At 44.3% G+C, this 17754-nt stretch overlaps 1 protein-coding gene and 1 long non-coding RNA gene across 8 annotated transcripts in view; one reads left to right on the top strand and one right to left on the bottom strand.

The window, feature by feature from the left end:
- mctp1a (multiple C2 domains, transmembrane 1a) overlaps positions 1 to 17523 on the bottom strand; it is a 94833-nt gene extending 77310 nt beyond the window's left edge. For 6 of the 7 annotated variants that reach the window (XR_005898170.2, XM_029162374.3, XM_029162377.3 and 3 more), the window contains exon 1: positions 16986 to 17523. Coding sequence is in view for 5 of the 7 variants with exons in the window: in XM_029162374.3 (XP_029018207.1) it covers positions 16986 to 17516 (531 nt within the window). In the remaining 2 variants the exon portion in view is untranslated. Of the gene's footprint in view, positions 1 to 14919; positions 15063 to 16985 lie in introns of those variants that run through there. The other variant, XM_029162380.3, reaches the window with a different exon arrangement.
- Positions 367 to 9663, top strand: LOC114862258 (uncharacterized). Its single transcript, XR_003786940.3, has 3 exons — positions 367 to 509; positions 951 to 1343; positions 9286 to 9663. It is a non-coding gene; the product is annotated as an uncharacterized LOC114862258 (long non-coding RNA).
- Positions 17524 to 17754: the final 231 nt, after the last annotated feature.

Genomic DNA, 17754 nt, shown 5'->3' with positions numbered 1-17754 from the left:
CAACGTGACTTACACAAGAAAAACAAAGAGAAGTGACAGACTGCAAGACTCCCTGAGGATGCGCTGATCTATCCAGTAATGGCAGGCTTCCAATAAACCGCATGAAGAGGTTCCTTTAAATCCCTAAACTGTGTGTGAATCTCGGATGCCGTTATATAATCCAGGCATCAAGATTATGCACCTACTGTCGCTAATCGCTAATTGCTCAACAACATTCAGATATTTGCACACACAAATATATCAATATTTCTCCAGTCCCAAGAAACATAAAGGATTGCTAAAATGGTACGTGGGAAGTATTATGTCTGAAGTGAATCATTTTCTTAAATAAAAAAAGAACACTTCCTGCTCATGTTGACAGGTTCAAAATATAAAATGGATGTTATATGTTGGTATTGTTGTTGCTGTCATTGTCATTGTTTGTATTTTGGATTCTGAACATTTCAGACATATACATCAATATTATTTACGACAGGTGGTGCGGCTGCAAAGCTAAGGAGAGATACAAGGTCAGTTGTTAAATGGGGGTATTTGCATTTAGGTCAGTTTATGTAAACAACAGCGTGATGCTGTTACTGTAATTTGAATAAGCTAAAAAGCTAATAGAGCAGGCAAGCAAGTGTTAATCAATTAGCTTTTATCATCATCATACAGTAGTTATTGACCATCAGAGCCACTGATACTGCGGTAAAGCTAAAAATACCATATGGCTGCCACGTGTGTGCATTTCTTTAAAAGTAAAATTATACTTTAAACTGTTACAGTACCTGAAATGCTACAAGCTAACTGGCCCATACTTTACTGTCCTAACTCTGCAGAACCCCTAAGCAGTGTTGCTAGGCAACATGTGAAGGCATCCACTAATATGGGCCAAAGTGTTGAAATCCAGAAATAAAAAGAAATGCTTTGCTTCTTTTCATTTGAATATGTTGGGCGCCATGTGGATCCAGAAGATGGTGGATGAACAGGTAGAGAAGAAAAAAAGAAAGATGCTCCGAGAGAAGAGATGGTGGCTGAGATTCTGAGTAAGCACAGGGGACAGGCAGCAAAAGAAACAAATGAGAGAACCCAAATCCACACCGAGCCGCTCCAGGAGCCGAGCATATCATCAAGGAGGATGAGAGAAAGGGAGGAAGAACTATATGAAGCGAAAAAAAACTGAACCAAAGACAGTGAGAGTTCACTTTCCTGAAAACTCTTCTGATATTCCATGCATTATAAGAACAAAACTACCTGAACACATGCTATAGGAAAGCTCAGGACTTCAGGTCTTCAGTTACTGTAGATACCTCCACTGATGCTAATAGTAAAAGACACTGATTACACCAGCTAAATGTAAGCAGGTGTAACTAACTCAATTGAACTTTGCGTCCAACCGGTTAGTTTAGCAACCCTCCTTTAGTGACTCTGCGTTGTGTTTTATATATTAAATGACGGTCGGGAGGACGTCGTCTGTTCACGTTGTAACGTTTATTTATGAAACTAGCACAAGGTACTCATCTCCATGCAGTTAGCATCCTTGAAGCCAAAACCTTTCCCAAAAAGAGAGAACAATACGCATGTGCAAAACACTCAAACAAACTTCCTGGACTGAACAACAGTCTGGCCGTTCACGCTGCCATCGCTACTTTTTCAGTGGGGTCATCAGGCGTCGTTCTTGACTTCTTCCCCGCCACAACTCTTCAGTCCTCTTCTTCTCCCTTGTCTTCTTGGTGACACCCCACCCCGGAGGGGGGAAGACAGCGCCCTCAGCTGACCACAAGTGGAATTAATATTAACTCCGTTACATTCCCCCCTGCTGAATTCCACTTGTATTACAAGCAATAGAGAAAAAAATGACGAGAAGAAAATTGAATGACCAAGATGACATACCAGGCAGAGAACAACACAACTATGCACAAGGCAGACAAGGACAACAATAAACGAAAATAATAAAAAAAAACAATTCGCATTAATGAGGTTACATATACCAAATTACAGTTATCAGTGCAATCACAATCAAAAGACCATCCATCAAGGAATCAGTATGAGACAAGGTTGGCCAGACCCCATCACCACACACAGTGAAAAACATGCCCGTTACACATTTCACACAAATCACAACTGTAAAATACCTCATTCCCAAGGGGAGAGAAAGAAAATGACATCAGAGATTCAATAAACCCATCTCCTGAAAGATCCGGACCAAACCAAAAACAACCACATCTTAAAATCATGCAGCGTGAGATGTAAAAAGGAAAATAAATACATGAATAGAATTTGCCCCACTGCTCATACAGTATTACACTGCAATACCTGTCTTCTGTTGCATTATCTCAATGAGTCTAGAAACAGGTTTCAAAAATCTACCTGCTCTGGTCGTAACTCGGTCTCTTCCTGTCACAACAGCCCTCTCTAGAACACCATCGATTACTACACCATGACTGTCGGCGCAAGTGCTTGGAACAGGTGAAACATCAGCAACAACTAACCTGTCTGCACCATTAGAACATCCCTCACTTGTCATCACGATCATGTCACCAGTAGGGTCAGTCTGCATAGTGTTCCGGAGTGATCGCTCACTGACAATAGAAGCCTGCCCACGATCATCCTGTTCGCTAGGTGAAGAGCCGGTGGCAGCCTCTGTGTTACAGCTTTGATCAACTATGCTAGAGGCCTCAGATAGTATGGTAGACACCCATTCTCTAGTGCGATAGGCTACTGAGTCGGCAGACACTTCAGCAACTGTCTCCTCCTCAGTATCAAGTTCTCCAGAACCTGATAAAGAGAAAGTGTCCACCTCTTCTTCAGAGTCAGGATCCTGGAGAGGAAGGAAGTTCACTGGCATTATTAGGTTACGATGCACAACCTTTTCCCGATCCGTGGTAGCATCCTGAATCCTGAAAGTATGGCTCTCTTCATTTTTGTCCATCACAATATAGACAGTCTTTGACCACCGGTCAGCAAGCTTCCTCTTTCCACGCTCCCCTTTATTGGCCAACAACACACGATCTCCCACTTCCACTGGGGCTCCACGCACCTTCTTGTTATAGAGATCTGTGTGCCGCTTTAACTGCTTAGACGCCGTGGCTTGCGCTATGTCCATAGCCTCCTTCAACTCTTTTCTCAATGACTGGACATATCTGTCATAGTCTGTGACCTCAGGGTTGTCAATGACAGAGCCAAAGAGTACATCAACTGGGAGTCTTGGGACTCTGCCAAACATGAGCAAAAACGGTGCATAACCTGTCGTTTCATGGGCAGTACAGTTGTATGCAAATGTCAGAGATTTCAGAGTTTCTGGCCACCTACGCTTCACTCTAGGGGGCAGAGCACGAATCATATTTCCCAGTGTCCTGTTCATTCTTTCACATGATCCGTTACCCATTGGGTGATAAGGTGTAGTGTGAGTCTTTTGGACACCAGCCACACTCAACAGTTCAGCTATTAGAGCACTCTCAAAATTGGCTCCCTGGTCAGAATGCAGTCGCTGGGGAAAACCATAGATGCAGAAATAGTTGTGCCACAACTGATGCGCCACTGCTTTTGCAGATTGGTTAGGGCATAAGAAGGCGTGTGCCATCTTTGTGAAGTGGTCAGTGACGACAAGCACATCCAGTGACCTATTAGAAGCATCTTCAGCTGTCCAGAAGTCGATGCATACTAGCTCAAGAGGCTCTGATGTTCTGATGTTCTCCAGGGGTGCCCTGGCTTCAGGTTCTGGTGACTTACTCACTACACACCTCCTGCAACGCCTGACATACTCTGCTACATCTTTGTTCAAACCCTGCCAATAAAACCTCTGTCTTGCTAGGTACAGTGTCCGTTGCTGCCCCTGGTGGCCGGCTTCATCATGAACACCCTTCAGCACTGTGATACGCAGTGACAGTGGGACAACATATGAATACAGCTTCCTCTTTGAAACAGTGTTCTGTGTCACACGATACAACACTCCATTCCTAAGTGTCAGTTTCTCCCAACCTTTCAGCAGCTTGATGACTTCAGCTGTTTCTTTGTCACGCTCTCTCCTTGATGGTCTCCGTCCTCTTTCTACAAAGGAGATCACTCTGCTCAGAACAGTGTCACACCTCTGCTTCTCCAAGAGCACATCATGTGATAGCACTTTCGCTTGAGCACACTCCGATGTCTTAACAGTCTGTGGGAACTGTGGCAGTAAAAGTGCATATTGACACACGTCGGGATCCTGCTGATCATGGACTTGGAGAACCGCTGCCACCTCTTGTGATGACACGGTTCCCGGTCGAGCCACAGCTGCATACTGATTGGAGATAAGCTGGCTGTCCTCAAGGGGCATATCAGGTGGATTAGCTGACCAGCGGAACGCTTCCTGTACACCTTGATCGCACACTGCGGCAGCTTCGGCCAGTAGTTTTGCATAGGGCACCCTTGTTAGCCGATGAGATGTACTTGGCTGCACAAAGGGTTCCCTGCTCAGAGCATCCGCAACCACATTTTTAGGACCAGGTATGTATTTGATGTCAAACTGGAATGGAGCTAATTTAGCGATCCATCTCTGCTCACAGGCATCTATCCTTGCTTTGGACAGTATGTACGTCAGAGGGTTGTTATCAGTCCATACGGTGAACGTGTGTCCCCTCAGCCAGTGGTGGAATTTGTCACACACCGCCCACTTCAAAGCGAAAAACTCTAACCTATGAGCAGGATACCTAGACTGTGCATAGCTGAGTGACTTACTTGCAAAAGCAATGGGCCTGGCTGTTGACTCGCCAGTTGGGACTTGTGACAGTACAGCTCCAAGGCCATTACAAGATGCATCCACTGAGAGCAAAAATGGTTCACTGAAGTTCGGGTGGGCTAAAAGAACATGGTCTAACAGGGCCTTTTTCAGCTGGTGAAATGCCTCCCTACACTCCTCTGTCCAATCAGCAGCAGTGAGTTTCCTGTGAACCTGCTGGCGCTTTCTTCCCTTTCCACGAGGGCTTTTGGTCCCAGTTGTGAGGCTGAACAGTGGTCTGGCTATTGATGAACAGGCTTCAATGAACTGCTGGTAGAATACCACCATTCCAAGGAAGGATCTGACCTTCCTTGGTGAAGGGATGTTAGTTCCCGGCTCCATGAGATCTGCCTCAGTCAGTGAGGTGATGGCTGCTACCTTTTCTGGGTCAGTGGCTATGCCATCAGCACTCACAATGTGTCCCAGAAACCTCACTGACCTCCTCAGAAAATGGCATTTCTTAGGTGCGAGCTTGAGATTGTGAATCTTGAGCCGTTGAAATACCATCTCCAGACGCTTCAGTGCCAGGTCTTCCGTGGGAGCAAACACCAAGACATCATCCAGGTAACACAGCAGGCTAAGGAAGTTTTGATCCCCAAAGATAGTCAACATCATCCTCATGAATGTTGCAGGACTATTACACAGCCCCTGTGGCATGCGGTTATATTCATATAACCCAAATGGTGATGTGAAAGCTGTGTATTTTCTGTCTTCCTCGTGGACCTCCACATTATAGTATCCCGAGGTAAGGTCCATGGTGGAGAAAAAGGCATTACCACCCAAGGCAGCAAGAGCATCGGCTGGATGAGGAAGTGGGTGCGCATCTTTGATGGTTCGAGCATTGAGCCAACGGAAATCATTGCAGATCCTAACATCACCTGACTTCTTCCAAACTAACACCAAGGGTGAAGCAAAGTCACTGCTTGATTTTCTTATGATTTCTTTCTCTTCCATCTCATTCAATGCTAGCCTTAGTTTCTCATACTGAGTGGGAGGTACACGTCTGCATGGCAACCGAAATGGCTTCTCATCAACAACACGGATTCTGTGGAGATGGCCTGTGGCTTTCCCACAATCCAGCCTGTCTCTGGAGAAGATGGATTCAAACTCTGTTACGAGTCTTACTAGGTTCTCTTTGCCCTCACACGACACCTCACAGGAGTCAACATCTATGTCGGACAAACCTATGTTGTGCAATCCTGGATGGGGTGAGTCAGCATGGCTACTGTGTTCCTCCAGCGGAGGATGATCAGGTAAGCTGGACGCCTCTGTAGCTAAGCTTTGCACATCGTAGCACTCCATAGGCCTGGTGGATGACCATTGTGCATTTTGCTGCAAGTTACTTTGCTGCTGAGCGGCCATTCTGGGACTGTTAAATGTTTCCACTGCTGCACAAGGATACACATCAGCCAATTTAGCATTTCGCTTCAGGGTAACGGCTTTGTCAAAGGGGTTTATCACTTTCAGGGGCAGCCACGCATCGCTTCTCATCACTGCCACGGTTCTTCCTACTATAACTGACCTTGGTCTTGTCCTAGCACCAGTGGGCTCCATCACAACTGTGCAGCCAGGTGACACATCACCTGTATGCTCAAGTTTACCCCATACTAAGTGCTCAGTCATAGGCTCCAGAGTGACAGCTCTCTTTAACTTAACTGTCCCAACTTTGCCAGGGAGGCCATCCAGAGACCTATCTACTTCGGCCATTAAACTTATCAACTTTGTCTGGCTGTCGCTACCACGACGTGACACTCTTGGGGTGCAGTCCACTGAACCTCTCTCCTGTTTTAGCCATTGAACCAAATATCTCAGGAGGTTACTGCCAATAATCAGGTCTTCACTCTGTCCATCAACCACTAACATTGGCACAAGCGCTCTGCAACCACAGACCTCAACTTCCAAGTCAAATGTTCCTGACGGTATCGTCTTTGATCCACCACAACCAATCAACACAACATCAGTGGGTTCCAGAGTGGGGGTCTTTATAACAGCCTGTTGTAACAGCCTTTGGATTACATTAGAACTCAATGTGCAAGCCATAGACCCACTGTCAAGCATAGCCTTGACTGACACTTTACCACCCAAAGTTACGTTCTCATAAAACAAATTGTCATGGGGTTTCAGTCTTTGTATGTTTTGAAGAACGGGACATCGCCCGAGTTCTCTCTCCTCGCACAAGCTCTGATGGACAGACTCAGAGTCTTCACTACCAATCACCAGGGGATCCTCGTCAGGCCTAGCACTTCCCCCCACCCCATGCAGGCCAACTAGTTTTCCTCCTGCTGAAGTGTGGGATTAGAAGCCCTGGTCTTTGAGGTCATAGCGTTGGGACAGCTACTGCGTGTGTGATCAGGTGCATAGCAGATGAAACACAGGTGGTTAGCTCGGCAGTGCTGGTGAGTGGTGTGTTCAACATCCCCACAGACGTTACAAGACACTGTATGTCTGACCCTGGCTTTATGGCTTGGCTGATTTCTCACATCCTTCCTACTAACTGGTCCAGGCTGAAGTGGCCCGTGTTGTAGCACCCGCTCCAGCATTGTGATTAGGTGGTCAAGGCGGTCAGCTGCTCCATCTCTCCCCTGAGTCGGCGGTGAGGCTAAAACATGTTCAGTGACAGGTTTCACACTGCATGTGTGGGCCTCCGCTTCCTGCTGCTGGGCAGTTATCGCCGTAGCCCCTCTCAGCTGGGACACCTGCCTCCGGTCCCTACTATGCTCAACAAGCTTTTCATGTACATCAGTGACCGTCCATTGCTGTAGTGGCTTGCACTTGAATAAGAGAGATAGTTCAGGGTCGGGGCAATGGCGGATGAACATGGCAGTAAGGTCAAGGCACAGGTTGTCAAATGTCTTATTTTGTCTCTTTAGGCAGTCTTCTGTCACCTCCATAGCTCTATTAAGTCTCAACCAGTAGTCAAAAGGGCGTTCATTTGGGGTCGGCAATGTGGCATAGAAATCTGCTAGAGGCATCCCAGATGAAACTGTGTCACTAAAGTGCTGCTTTAGTATTTCAAAGATGGGACCTGGGCCTGTGGTCAGTGTCAGGCTTGGATTACTCCGTATGCCTACTTTAACCACCTCACGTGCCCTTCCACAGATCTTACTCAACACTTCATCAGCTTGTTCAGCCACGGGAACACCCTTCTTCTTCAAGTAAGCCAACATCACCGCCTCCCACTCTTGAACAGTATGGGTGTCATGGCTGTCCCCTTTAAAACTTACTGGCTCTGTGATGTCTGACCTAACTATTACATTCAGCAGAGATGGATCTATAGAAGCGTTTCTCAAAACCCCAGTTGTCCCACAGCCTAAACGTGACTCAATGCAAGATGCTATGCTTTCTCCTATGGAGAGGCCAATTTGGGATGCTATGCCTGCCAGAAATTCCTCTGTTTTGCCCTCACTGTTTAATCCTTGAGTGGGGGAAAAACTTTGTGGGGTCTCTGTAATGTTTTCATTAGCAGCTAGATCATCGAAAACTGGTTTAGGAGTGGATGAATCAGAAGAAAATAGAAATTTTGCTCTGCCACGGCCAACAGGCGATACTGGGCTGAACGTCACCTGTCCTCTCCCCCTACCATGTGTTCCATTACCCGCCATATTGAGTCTCAGATTAATGTTACTGTGCAATTATCAAAAAAAAGAAACTTAATACTCTACACTGTGACAGTCAATGTGTAGACAATCAGGAAGTAAACAGCAATTGCACCTAAAAGGGAAAAAAAGTTAAACATTCATATCCAACCTTACTGTCCAGACGAAACGGGCAGGATACCGTAGCTAGTGTCTTTTCACAATTCTTTCAAAAGTGGCATAACACCACCCCCTCGTGACCGAAGCCGGTACTGCACCCAAAGTCCGTCGTCGATTCCGTTGCTGCGCGGACACGATGAAAACTCGATATGCGCCGATGAGTTCGGTCGTGTCCCTGTAGATTCAGTACTTGGTGTCACTGATGATAATTTGGAATGCAGAGCTCCTCACCAACAGTACAGTCCCGCTGGAAGGTCCTGTCTCCTCAGTCGCGCCAGAAACCGCCAGATATTAGACGAATCCCTCCGCCGAAAAAAAAATGATCTTGACGTCGGGTCACGGCACCAATGTAACTAACTCAATTGAACTTTGCGTCCAACCGGTTAGTTTAGCAACCCTCCTTTAGTGACTCTGCGTTGTGTTTTATATATTAAATGACGGTCGGGAGGACGTCGTCTGTTCACGTTGTAACGTTTATTTATGAAACTAGCACAAGGTACTCATCTCCATGCAGTTAGCATCCTTGAAGCCAAAACCTTTCCCAAAAAGAGAGAACAATACGCATGTGCAAAACACTCAAACAAACTTCCTGGACTGAACAACAGTCTGGCCGTTCACGCTGCCATCGCTACTTTTTCAGTGGGGTCATCAGGCGTCGTTCTTGACTTCTTCCCCGCCACAACTCTTCAGTCCTCTTCTTCTCCCTTGTCTTCTTGGTGACACCCCACCCCGGAGGGGGGAAGACAGCGCCCTCAGCTGACCACAAGTGGAATTAATATTAACTCCGTTACACAGGACGAATTTCAATACACGCTGCATCTGCTGCTAAGAGCAGCCGGCCGAAAGGTGCCTACCATTACTCCCCGCTCAAGAATCAGAAATGGGAAAAATTCTATGAAGACAGAACACTAATGGAGGAAGAGTGGAACTGCTGGAGGCACAAAGAAATGAGAGGAGGCCTTAAAGTACTGCCAGAAGGAAATGCAAAAGCTGCAAAAGAGAAAAGGACGGCACAGACTGCACCAGGAGAACAAATGAAGGACGGCAACGCTGTGGTAAAAGTGAAGGCATATCTCAGTGATTTATTTGACCCCTGTTCAGCTCATGTGTGGAAAGGATTAGATGATGATACTGAAGCTTTATGTTCTGAACATTAATAAAATACTCTGCATTTTAACTTCACTGTTCTGCTTTGGTATGAGTGTGATTTAGTGAGTGGGGATTTTTTAACCCTAATTACTTCCTATTTATATTAACACTTGGCAAATGTCATAAAGTTGTGCAGTAGTTGTTTATAATTCACATGGAACAACATACGCCAAAGACAAAAATAGAATTTCCCAGTGAGTGTGCTAAGAACCGAAACACACGAACAGACAAACTCATTTCAAAGCCATTAGCAATCAAGAGGAAAGGCAGCAGCGCCTGGGTCTGGCTTCTGTCATAGTCAGGATACAGTCCAATGTGTGACTGGCTCCGAACTCTGGTGTGAATGAGACAGAAATACCTGACACCAAAATTCTTTTTCCAACTTTAGTACAGAAGTATCGTGTAATCACAGAGAGAGTCCAGGCTGTACAGGAGGCAGTGCTAAGGTTTGATACTGATGGAAGACTAAGCATCACGACAATCTCACCAGCCAAAAGCCTCTCCAATCACGTTCTGACACTTTTCTGTCTTCTCTCCAGGGACACATCAGCTTTGCACCAGTAGGTGGCACTAGGCCCCTTCTGAGAAGCCTAATAAGCAGCAGGATCACACACATACCACCCATTAACCATGTTAGCGTCTCCACTTCTCCATCAGCGGCTCTGCTTGCTCAGTTTCCCAGATTGCAAGCACACAAACACTAGAATAGTGTTTGTGTCTCAGTGGTGGATCACACTTCGCTAATGTGATGATCATGTGTCAAAATGATGTTGCCACCACACAGAGCCCAGTAACTGTATCTTGATCACACCAGTGTACAAAAATAGGACCACTGACTCATGAACCGGCTAATTTAAGCTACAGTTTACTGTAGTCAGACATTTTATATCGGTCTTAAGAAAAGCCAACCCCACTGACACTCACAACCCCTACCCTTGACCACCCACATCCTTCATTTAAGGTAAACCACAAAACTGAAAGAAATAAATCCAAAATATTATGTTCCTTATACAAAGAACACTCTACATACTATTTTTTTGCAATCTCGATTGAAAGTAAATCTGAGTTAAGGGAAAAACAAAACAACAAAAAAAAAAAAAAAAGAGTACCTTTGTTCTCACCTTTGTTCTCTGCTGAATATCTCTGGGTGGATCAATATAATGGCTTTTTAGATAATTACAGAGGCTTTTGAGTAAAACCTGTAATGACGTTCTGTTGAGTTCAAAGGGCTCGGATCTATTTAACTCAGATATTTATATGTCCTTAAAGAACAAAGCATTTGGTTCTTCAATGTGTTTGTACCATGAACAGTCATGTTTTATTAACGACCTGTAAAACACTCCAAGTCCATGTTCTGTATTACTTTTGTTAAGACTTGTTAAATTTGTGATTTCAGTTTTAATAAAGGAATTTTTAACCATTTTCCATCCTTTTTTTACACATAAAATAAAATCACTGTTAGAAACCCATAAAAAATATTATGGTTGGTAAATAAACCAGCAGTGGTGGCAACACCAATCTTGGAGAAAAATAACAAACGTTGGCATTGGGCGTCCTGCTTCTTTTTATGCACCACCTGCCATTAATCAGTAACAGACTCAGCTCAGCTTCAAGAGACATAAAGGTCACGAGCCAGTTCTAAAAACAATACACAACAGAATATAAATTTGTTGTATGCACCAGATTAAATGTGAAACTCTAATGAGAAAAAGAAGCATCTCAATAAATATGGGTGAGCCATATTTATAATTAAGAACACGAATAGTTAAAAGCAGGTTTACAGACACTCAATCAGACTTAGAACTGCGATGACAAAAATGTGTGTCCTCTTAATATTCAGTACATCCATCTTCCTGCCCAGCTCCCTCATTGATCGTAATGGGCTGCAAGAACACTTATGACTCACAGACTATTGGGACAGACTGATCCATGCTACAGGGATCCTCATTTGCAAATATTCAATATCTACTCACCACTGAGGAAGTGGGCCTACATTGAGTTGCAAATGAGCTACATTTGATTAGCATAAAGATTAGGGAAAACATCCCACAGTCCTTTGTCAACATGTGTTGTTTTTGTCCTGAAGAATGACCACAGCCCACTTGTTGTGTTATTGTTATCCATCTGTCTCTGTCTGTCTGGGTTTGTTTGTGCTTTCATCTTACGCATCTATCCCACTAATAAAGCCTGTCATGTCATAGCTGCTTTTTGTGTGAAAAGATTAGAAACAGATTCAGCAAATAGTCCCTTTCCTCATTTACACAGGGACCAAGCAACTATTATTGGAGGCATATATGTAATATGACCACTCTCTGTCAGCACAAACCCCTGACGCAATGATAAATACTCTTTGTATGAGCATAAAAAGAAAAAACTGATTCTCTGGTTCAAAGTATTGATTCAAAAGCTGACCTGTAAACATGATCCATTTGCCCTGTTCTCTCAATATCTTTCAGCCACACATCTCTTCCACCATCTTTTGCCATTAGCAATTCCCTGTTGCTGTGTGAAGACAGAAAGGCATCTACTCTGAAAGTTAAACCAGAGACACAATCAACAGTCAATCATTTCCTTCTTCTTCCTGTGTAAAACTGCCATTCGGCCAGGCAAGCTGGCTTTCTTGAGTCATCTAGCAGCTCACACTGACCTGTTTAACCTTGTTTATAATAGCAAATGGGCCTCAGGCTATTTGTATGGGCGTGCATATTTGTGTGCGTGTATAGTTGAATGTACAGTACATAGAAAGAGAGAAAGAGAAAAATTGCGTGCGTGCTAGGGAGACACACAGCTAGAGGGTAAAACAGTGTCAGTGCAGAGTTACCATCTTGCAGGACACAAACTGTTCTTGTGACAGGCAGAGTTATATTTTAGAGTTGTCCTCAGAAAGCTTTTGTAAGGCAATAGTACCGTTATCATAGAGGATAAGGTCAGAAAAGGAGAGCTCAGTGTCAGATCAGAGAGACAATGAGGTATGTAAGGCTATCTTTGAAGGACATACTACAGGCGCGAAAGAGTAAAGAACAGACCTTGATTGTTTTTGGTTTGCCAAAGGCAGCAACTGAGAGAAACTAACTTCTTGACCTTGCTATAGGGCCAGAGACAAAGAATAAGAGCTGATGAGAAGAGGAACTGTTTAGTTAAAAAATGCTTAAGTGAAGGGTAACCTGACTATTAAATATGCTGAAAGACTCCACTTAGAAATAAAATATAATGCCTGATATAAAAGGTCGGTTGGGTCATAATAGGCACAATGCAAAATAGGCCATAACATAATGCCACCATATTATCATGCATTTGACTTTTAGTCCAGTAAAAAGACCTGTTTCAACATCAACTGCTTAAATTAAAATGAAAACTATGAAAATCTGCAGCCCTGAACTGTACTTCTATACAGGTATAAAAATGAAATCATCAGTTAAAGGTTGTTCAAAGCTTTGCGTGCCAGATTCAAATAGACAGATTTAGATTATGGCAGCAAGGTCATAAATGTGTGTAGCACAGGAAAACAGTGTTCAGTCCTTTATGCCCAGCTTTTGTACCTGGTCTGCAAATAGTTTGCTTCAGTCATTTTAATTCACTTGATTGTTAAAGTGTGAATTAAAAAATATAAATGGGCCTGTCAATATCTGTTACGGCAGATGTTTCCCCTGGGCTGCAATGAATCTTAATTGAAGGTGCCAGGACGCTTCTAGAACAAGACTGCAGGCATTCTGCAGGTGGCCATGATGTTACTTACATCAGAATTATCCCTCGACTCAAAAACTGCAACACTTGGTCCTACATTTCTACTTTTTCAGTTGCATGATGGAAAAAATAGAATTCAATGCAAGAGTCCGGTATCGGTTCAGTAGTAAATTCTTGAATCAACTGGCCCATATGTATGCTGCTGCTAGCTAAATAACCGCAGAATATAAAAAATGATAAACATCTTTATAAAATTCAAAGGCTAATGCAAAATCATATAACGTGATGATACAAATACTAATTCTGAAGTAATTAAATGTTTGACATATTAGATATATTCAATATGTAGGGCAACATTGTAGTATTTTATAAATACATTTACTTAGTGGTTAAAAACATAAAACATCTGCTCAGACTGTCTTTTACCACCAAGCTCCTTCACATTGTCCTTGATACAATTCCATAAGTGGAAATAATCACCCCACATCCTTTACATTGGATATATTTAGCATTAGAGTGTCAGAGTATAGCCTCTGTGACACAAAAACCTACTTCCCTGATTCATGAGTTAAATAATTTAAAGTACTCCATATGACCTGAGCAGATGGAAAGAGGGATGCCAGACTAAAGGATGTACGGAGAATCTCTTTATCCTGTTTGGTTTAGATTAAAAGTTTCTCTTTCATTACAACAGATGTGAAATTAATTTTAATATCACCTATATTAACCTGCATATTCACAGAAAATACTTGCATGAGTGTTCAGAAACATGATGGACAACAAGCGTGCAGGTGAATAAAAAGGCCAAGGCTGGAGATTCAGATCCCTCTAAGGGCCACTAAAGTAGGTCAGCAGTCCGGTTGGGGGTGTTGCCCCATGCAACGCACAGGCTGCCATTCAGAACCAAGGACAGCGACACGACGTGGCAGTGCGTGCGCATTGCTCACCCGTGGCCCGGTCCGTATTGATGTGAAATATGCCCTGTCAATATTAGACGATGTGTGTCCAAAGGTTTAAAAATGATGATGCGTAAAAGAGGCACCAAAAGTCAGGCCCTGTTTGGCAGTGACGGCTGTGACGCTGTAAAGAATTTATACTAACTAGCTAATGCTAACGTTAGCTAAAAGCGGTGCGGTTAACTGAACAGACGCATGGTTCAAACCTAGTTATTATTATTATAACAGTGACCTTGCCTGCTCTCGTTACATTTCGCCTTTTAATAGGCAGACCAGACGTCACTGTGAACGCATTGTGTTCAATCGTTTCCAATAACCAGCAGAGGCAGTGAGTGGTGATTAGCTGACGGCTAACTCTGCTAGCTTTGTTGACCTGTTTGGTGTTATTGGACCCAAATATCTCTTCCCGTAGAACAACATTACTTTCTGCTGTAGATACAGATGGTGCTGGAACGACTTTAAGGATAAAACATTTTCTAAAGTATTTTCCTTCATTAGCTAATTATGCTAATGAAGTCAAGAAAGCAAAAGCTGAGTGGACAGACTTTCTGCTTAGCTCCATCCATAGAGGCGTTGTTTCATCGGCTTTTGTTTCGTCAATGTAAATTTAAATAATATTAGAATTTATAATATCCCCTACCTTTGTAAATTCATTCAGCTGAGGCTGTGGCACGTTCACCGAGGACGGTTTGCTTCACAGTACATTGAGTTAACGAGGCAAATTAATTTCACCTGATAAAGACATGACTTAAATCTTCAGATGAGCTCCAAGTGTTTTACTGGTGTTCGGGTCTAAAACTACGAGATGTTAGATGAAGCCAAAGTAAAGCCTGTAAAGTGTGACTGATGTGATGATGTAATGCATAAACACATATTAAGTCCGTATTAAGTCCTAGTGAGTTCTAAAAAAAATTATTAAAGCATACATAATAAAACGCATGAGTCATTATGGAACAAGTGAAATACGCATTGGGCCCACTTTTATGATGACTAATCATTTTTTACTTTAATTCATCCCTTTGTTTTTCTCTGCTGTTCATACATTAAAATAAATGAACACATGCAGTTCTGCAGGCACTACTGCTTTTTTTTCTATCAAGTCAATTATGAAATGACTTTCTCCACTTGCTCTTAATCCCTTCCATCACTCACTTTTCAAAGAAAACTGTGAAATGACTCTGTAGCTGCTATGTTCCATATTGTTTCATTTATGAAATTGTGGCTTGGAGCTTTATGGCCTCATTTTAGTAATGACAGGTTATATATATACACTCATATAATGCTGGCTATGTGAATGGCTGTCAAAGGGTGGGACGTTGAGTTGTAATCCTCGCTGGTTGAGGAAAGTGTTGACACAGCACAGTAACGTGAGGACACCACAGATATATTTGCAAATAAATACAATCGGCACACAACCACCAACAGTTTGTGTTTAGCCTAATAGCCCATATCGTTTCATCTTTCAATATTTTATCACACAACGTCGCTCATCTCATTAGATCCCTCAATCATCACCCTGAGCCCTTTTAGTCCTTTTTTCTTCTTCTTCAAACAATAGATTGTGTAGAGATCATAGATGTGTTCTATTAATGAGGTCTACTCTACCAATATTACCTGTAAAGAATATAGCAACCGATTGTCACAGTGCTGCCCTTCTCTTTTCAGGCATGTGGACTCTCAAAGAGAGGTCTATACTGTAAGTGTGGCAACAAAATGAGGCAACTACTGTATGGTTCACAGTGAGTCCTGAAACCTTTCATTTTGTCTAAGTAAGTTTTCTGTGTGTTAGCCAACCGACCTGTTGAGTGATGAGATGGATTTCAATGAAATCTCTTTTCAGAGTGCTTTGCTCAGAGATTTAATGGATAATAGATGTTTGGCCCCTCTGTCGGAGAAAAGGACTAAATCAGGTTTAGACAGCCATCTGGATGGTGGTCAAAAGCAGGACTGGGGTAATTAAAGTTTGAGACGGAAAGCTTTACTTACTGGCTTTCACTAATGTTATACATAGATTTTACTGTATGTGACAATACTGTCATGACCTTTTGTTAGCAGAACTCTGACTGGACTATGACTTGGACGTGTGTGTTTTTCTTAGCTTCATCTCATCCTTCAAAGGCCAGATTACTCCCGCTGTCACATCCCTTTGATGCAGTTCCTTCAGGATATACTGACTCAGCATGATGAGGGATGTGGGAATATACCTGTCATCAGTCTACAGCACTACTGGCAGCAGCCTTAATGCCTATTGGCCAAGTGGGGCCACGTCAGGCTGCTCAATGCAAAACTATAGGAAATTAATCTAAACAGCCAAATTAGCGGTTAGTGGAAAAAAAGCACGCCCTAAATCCAGCCAGGCTGTAGCGTGGGCCCACATTGTTATGTAGAGTGTGGCGTTAGTGTGTTGTTAGTGGTCATCACTCTAGAGGCCCGTATCTGCGTTGGTTCCACTCGTTTGGCCCATTCAGTCCTCAAAGCCACAGGACACTCGAAAGAAAGCCAGCCAAGTGGCAAATTGATGAGCGCATCACATGATGCGGACCGTGACCACGTCGCAGCACCATCTACTCGCTTCCTCCATTCAATTAATGTTGCAATACAGCACATTGAGGATTTTTGTTTTATTTCCCATCATGTCTGGATGAAAATAACTGATGCGGATTGTTGTTGCTGTTGTTGTTGTTGTTTTTACCACGCTTTACTCACAGAATCACTCGCGTTTTTACGCAGCTGCTCCTCCTCTCCCGCCGCGATCGCCGGGTCCACCACTAATTTCTCGAAGCACGCCGAGCCGAGCGAGGAGCTCTTCTGCTGGTGCACGATCAGCCGGGACGCGGGGAGCTTCGGGCTGCCGTGCGCCGCGAGCTCGGGCTTGCTCCCCGTCACTCCGGCCGCCGCGCCGCGGGACCGCAACGCGGGCTGTCCGCCCGTGCTGGTGCCCGGCACCGCGTCGCCGGCGGTGCCGTTCTTGTCTCCCGCATAAGGCAGCGGGGCAGAGGAGGACAGGTTCGGCTGCGAGGACGAAAACACGCGGTCCAAGTGTTTCTTTTTCCTCTTAAACATCCACAGCCCCGACTCCTTCTTGCTGCCCTCCGCGCCTCCGGCGCCGCGTCGCTCCGATCCGAGTTTCGGACTGAGCCAGGGTTTGGTTTTCTCTTGGAAATTCTTCCACATCCTCCGCTGGTAGGACTCCTGTCCTTTGGAGGTGCTCTCCTCCTTGGCGGATTTCTGCTCCATGGTGCCCGTGCAGCAGCCAGCCTGGGCTCCGCTCCGTGTGGTGGGAGGATGTCACGCTCGGGCTGCTGCGGCTCGGGGGCACTTCCACTGATGAGCGAGCGGCTTTGGACGCCGAGGAGGACGCGCACGCTTTTTGGCGATGACGGGGGTGTCGGGCTCGCAGCAAACCTTCAGGCTGCACGGCGGAGCGCGCGTGTTAAAACACACACCTAACCTCGGCAGTGATGGCGCACATGCA

The sequence above is a fragment of the Betta splendens genome, chromosome 9 (genome assembly GCF_900634795.4).
Source record: "Betta splendens chromosome 9, fBetSpl5.4, whole genome shotgun sequence".
Classification (NCBI taxonomy): domain Eukaryota; kingdom Metazoa; phylum Chordata; class Actinopteri; order Anabantiformes; family Osphronemidae; genus Betta; species Betta splendens.
The sequence above is the reverse complement of the archived record's forward strand: the minus strand, read 5'-3'. Positions and strand labels throughout refer to the sequence as shown.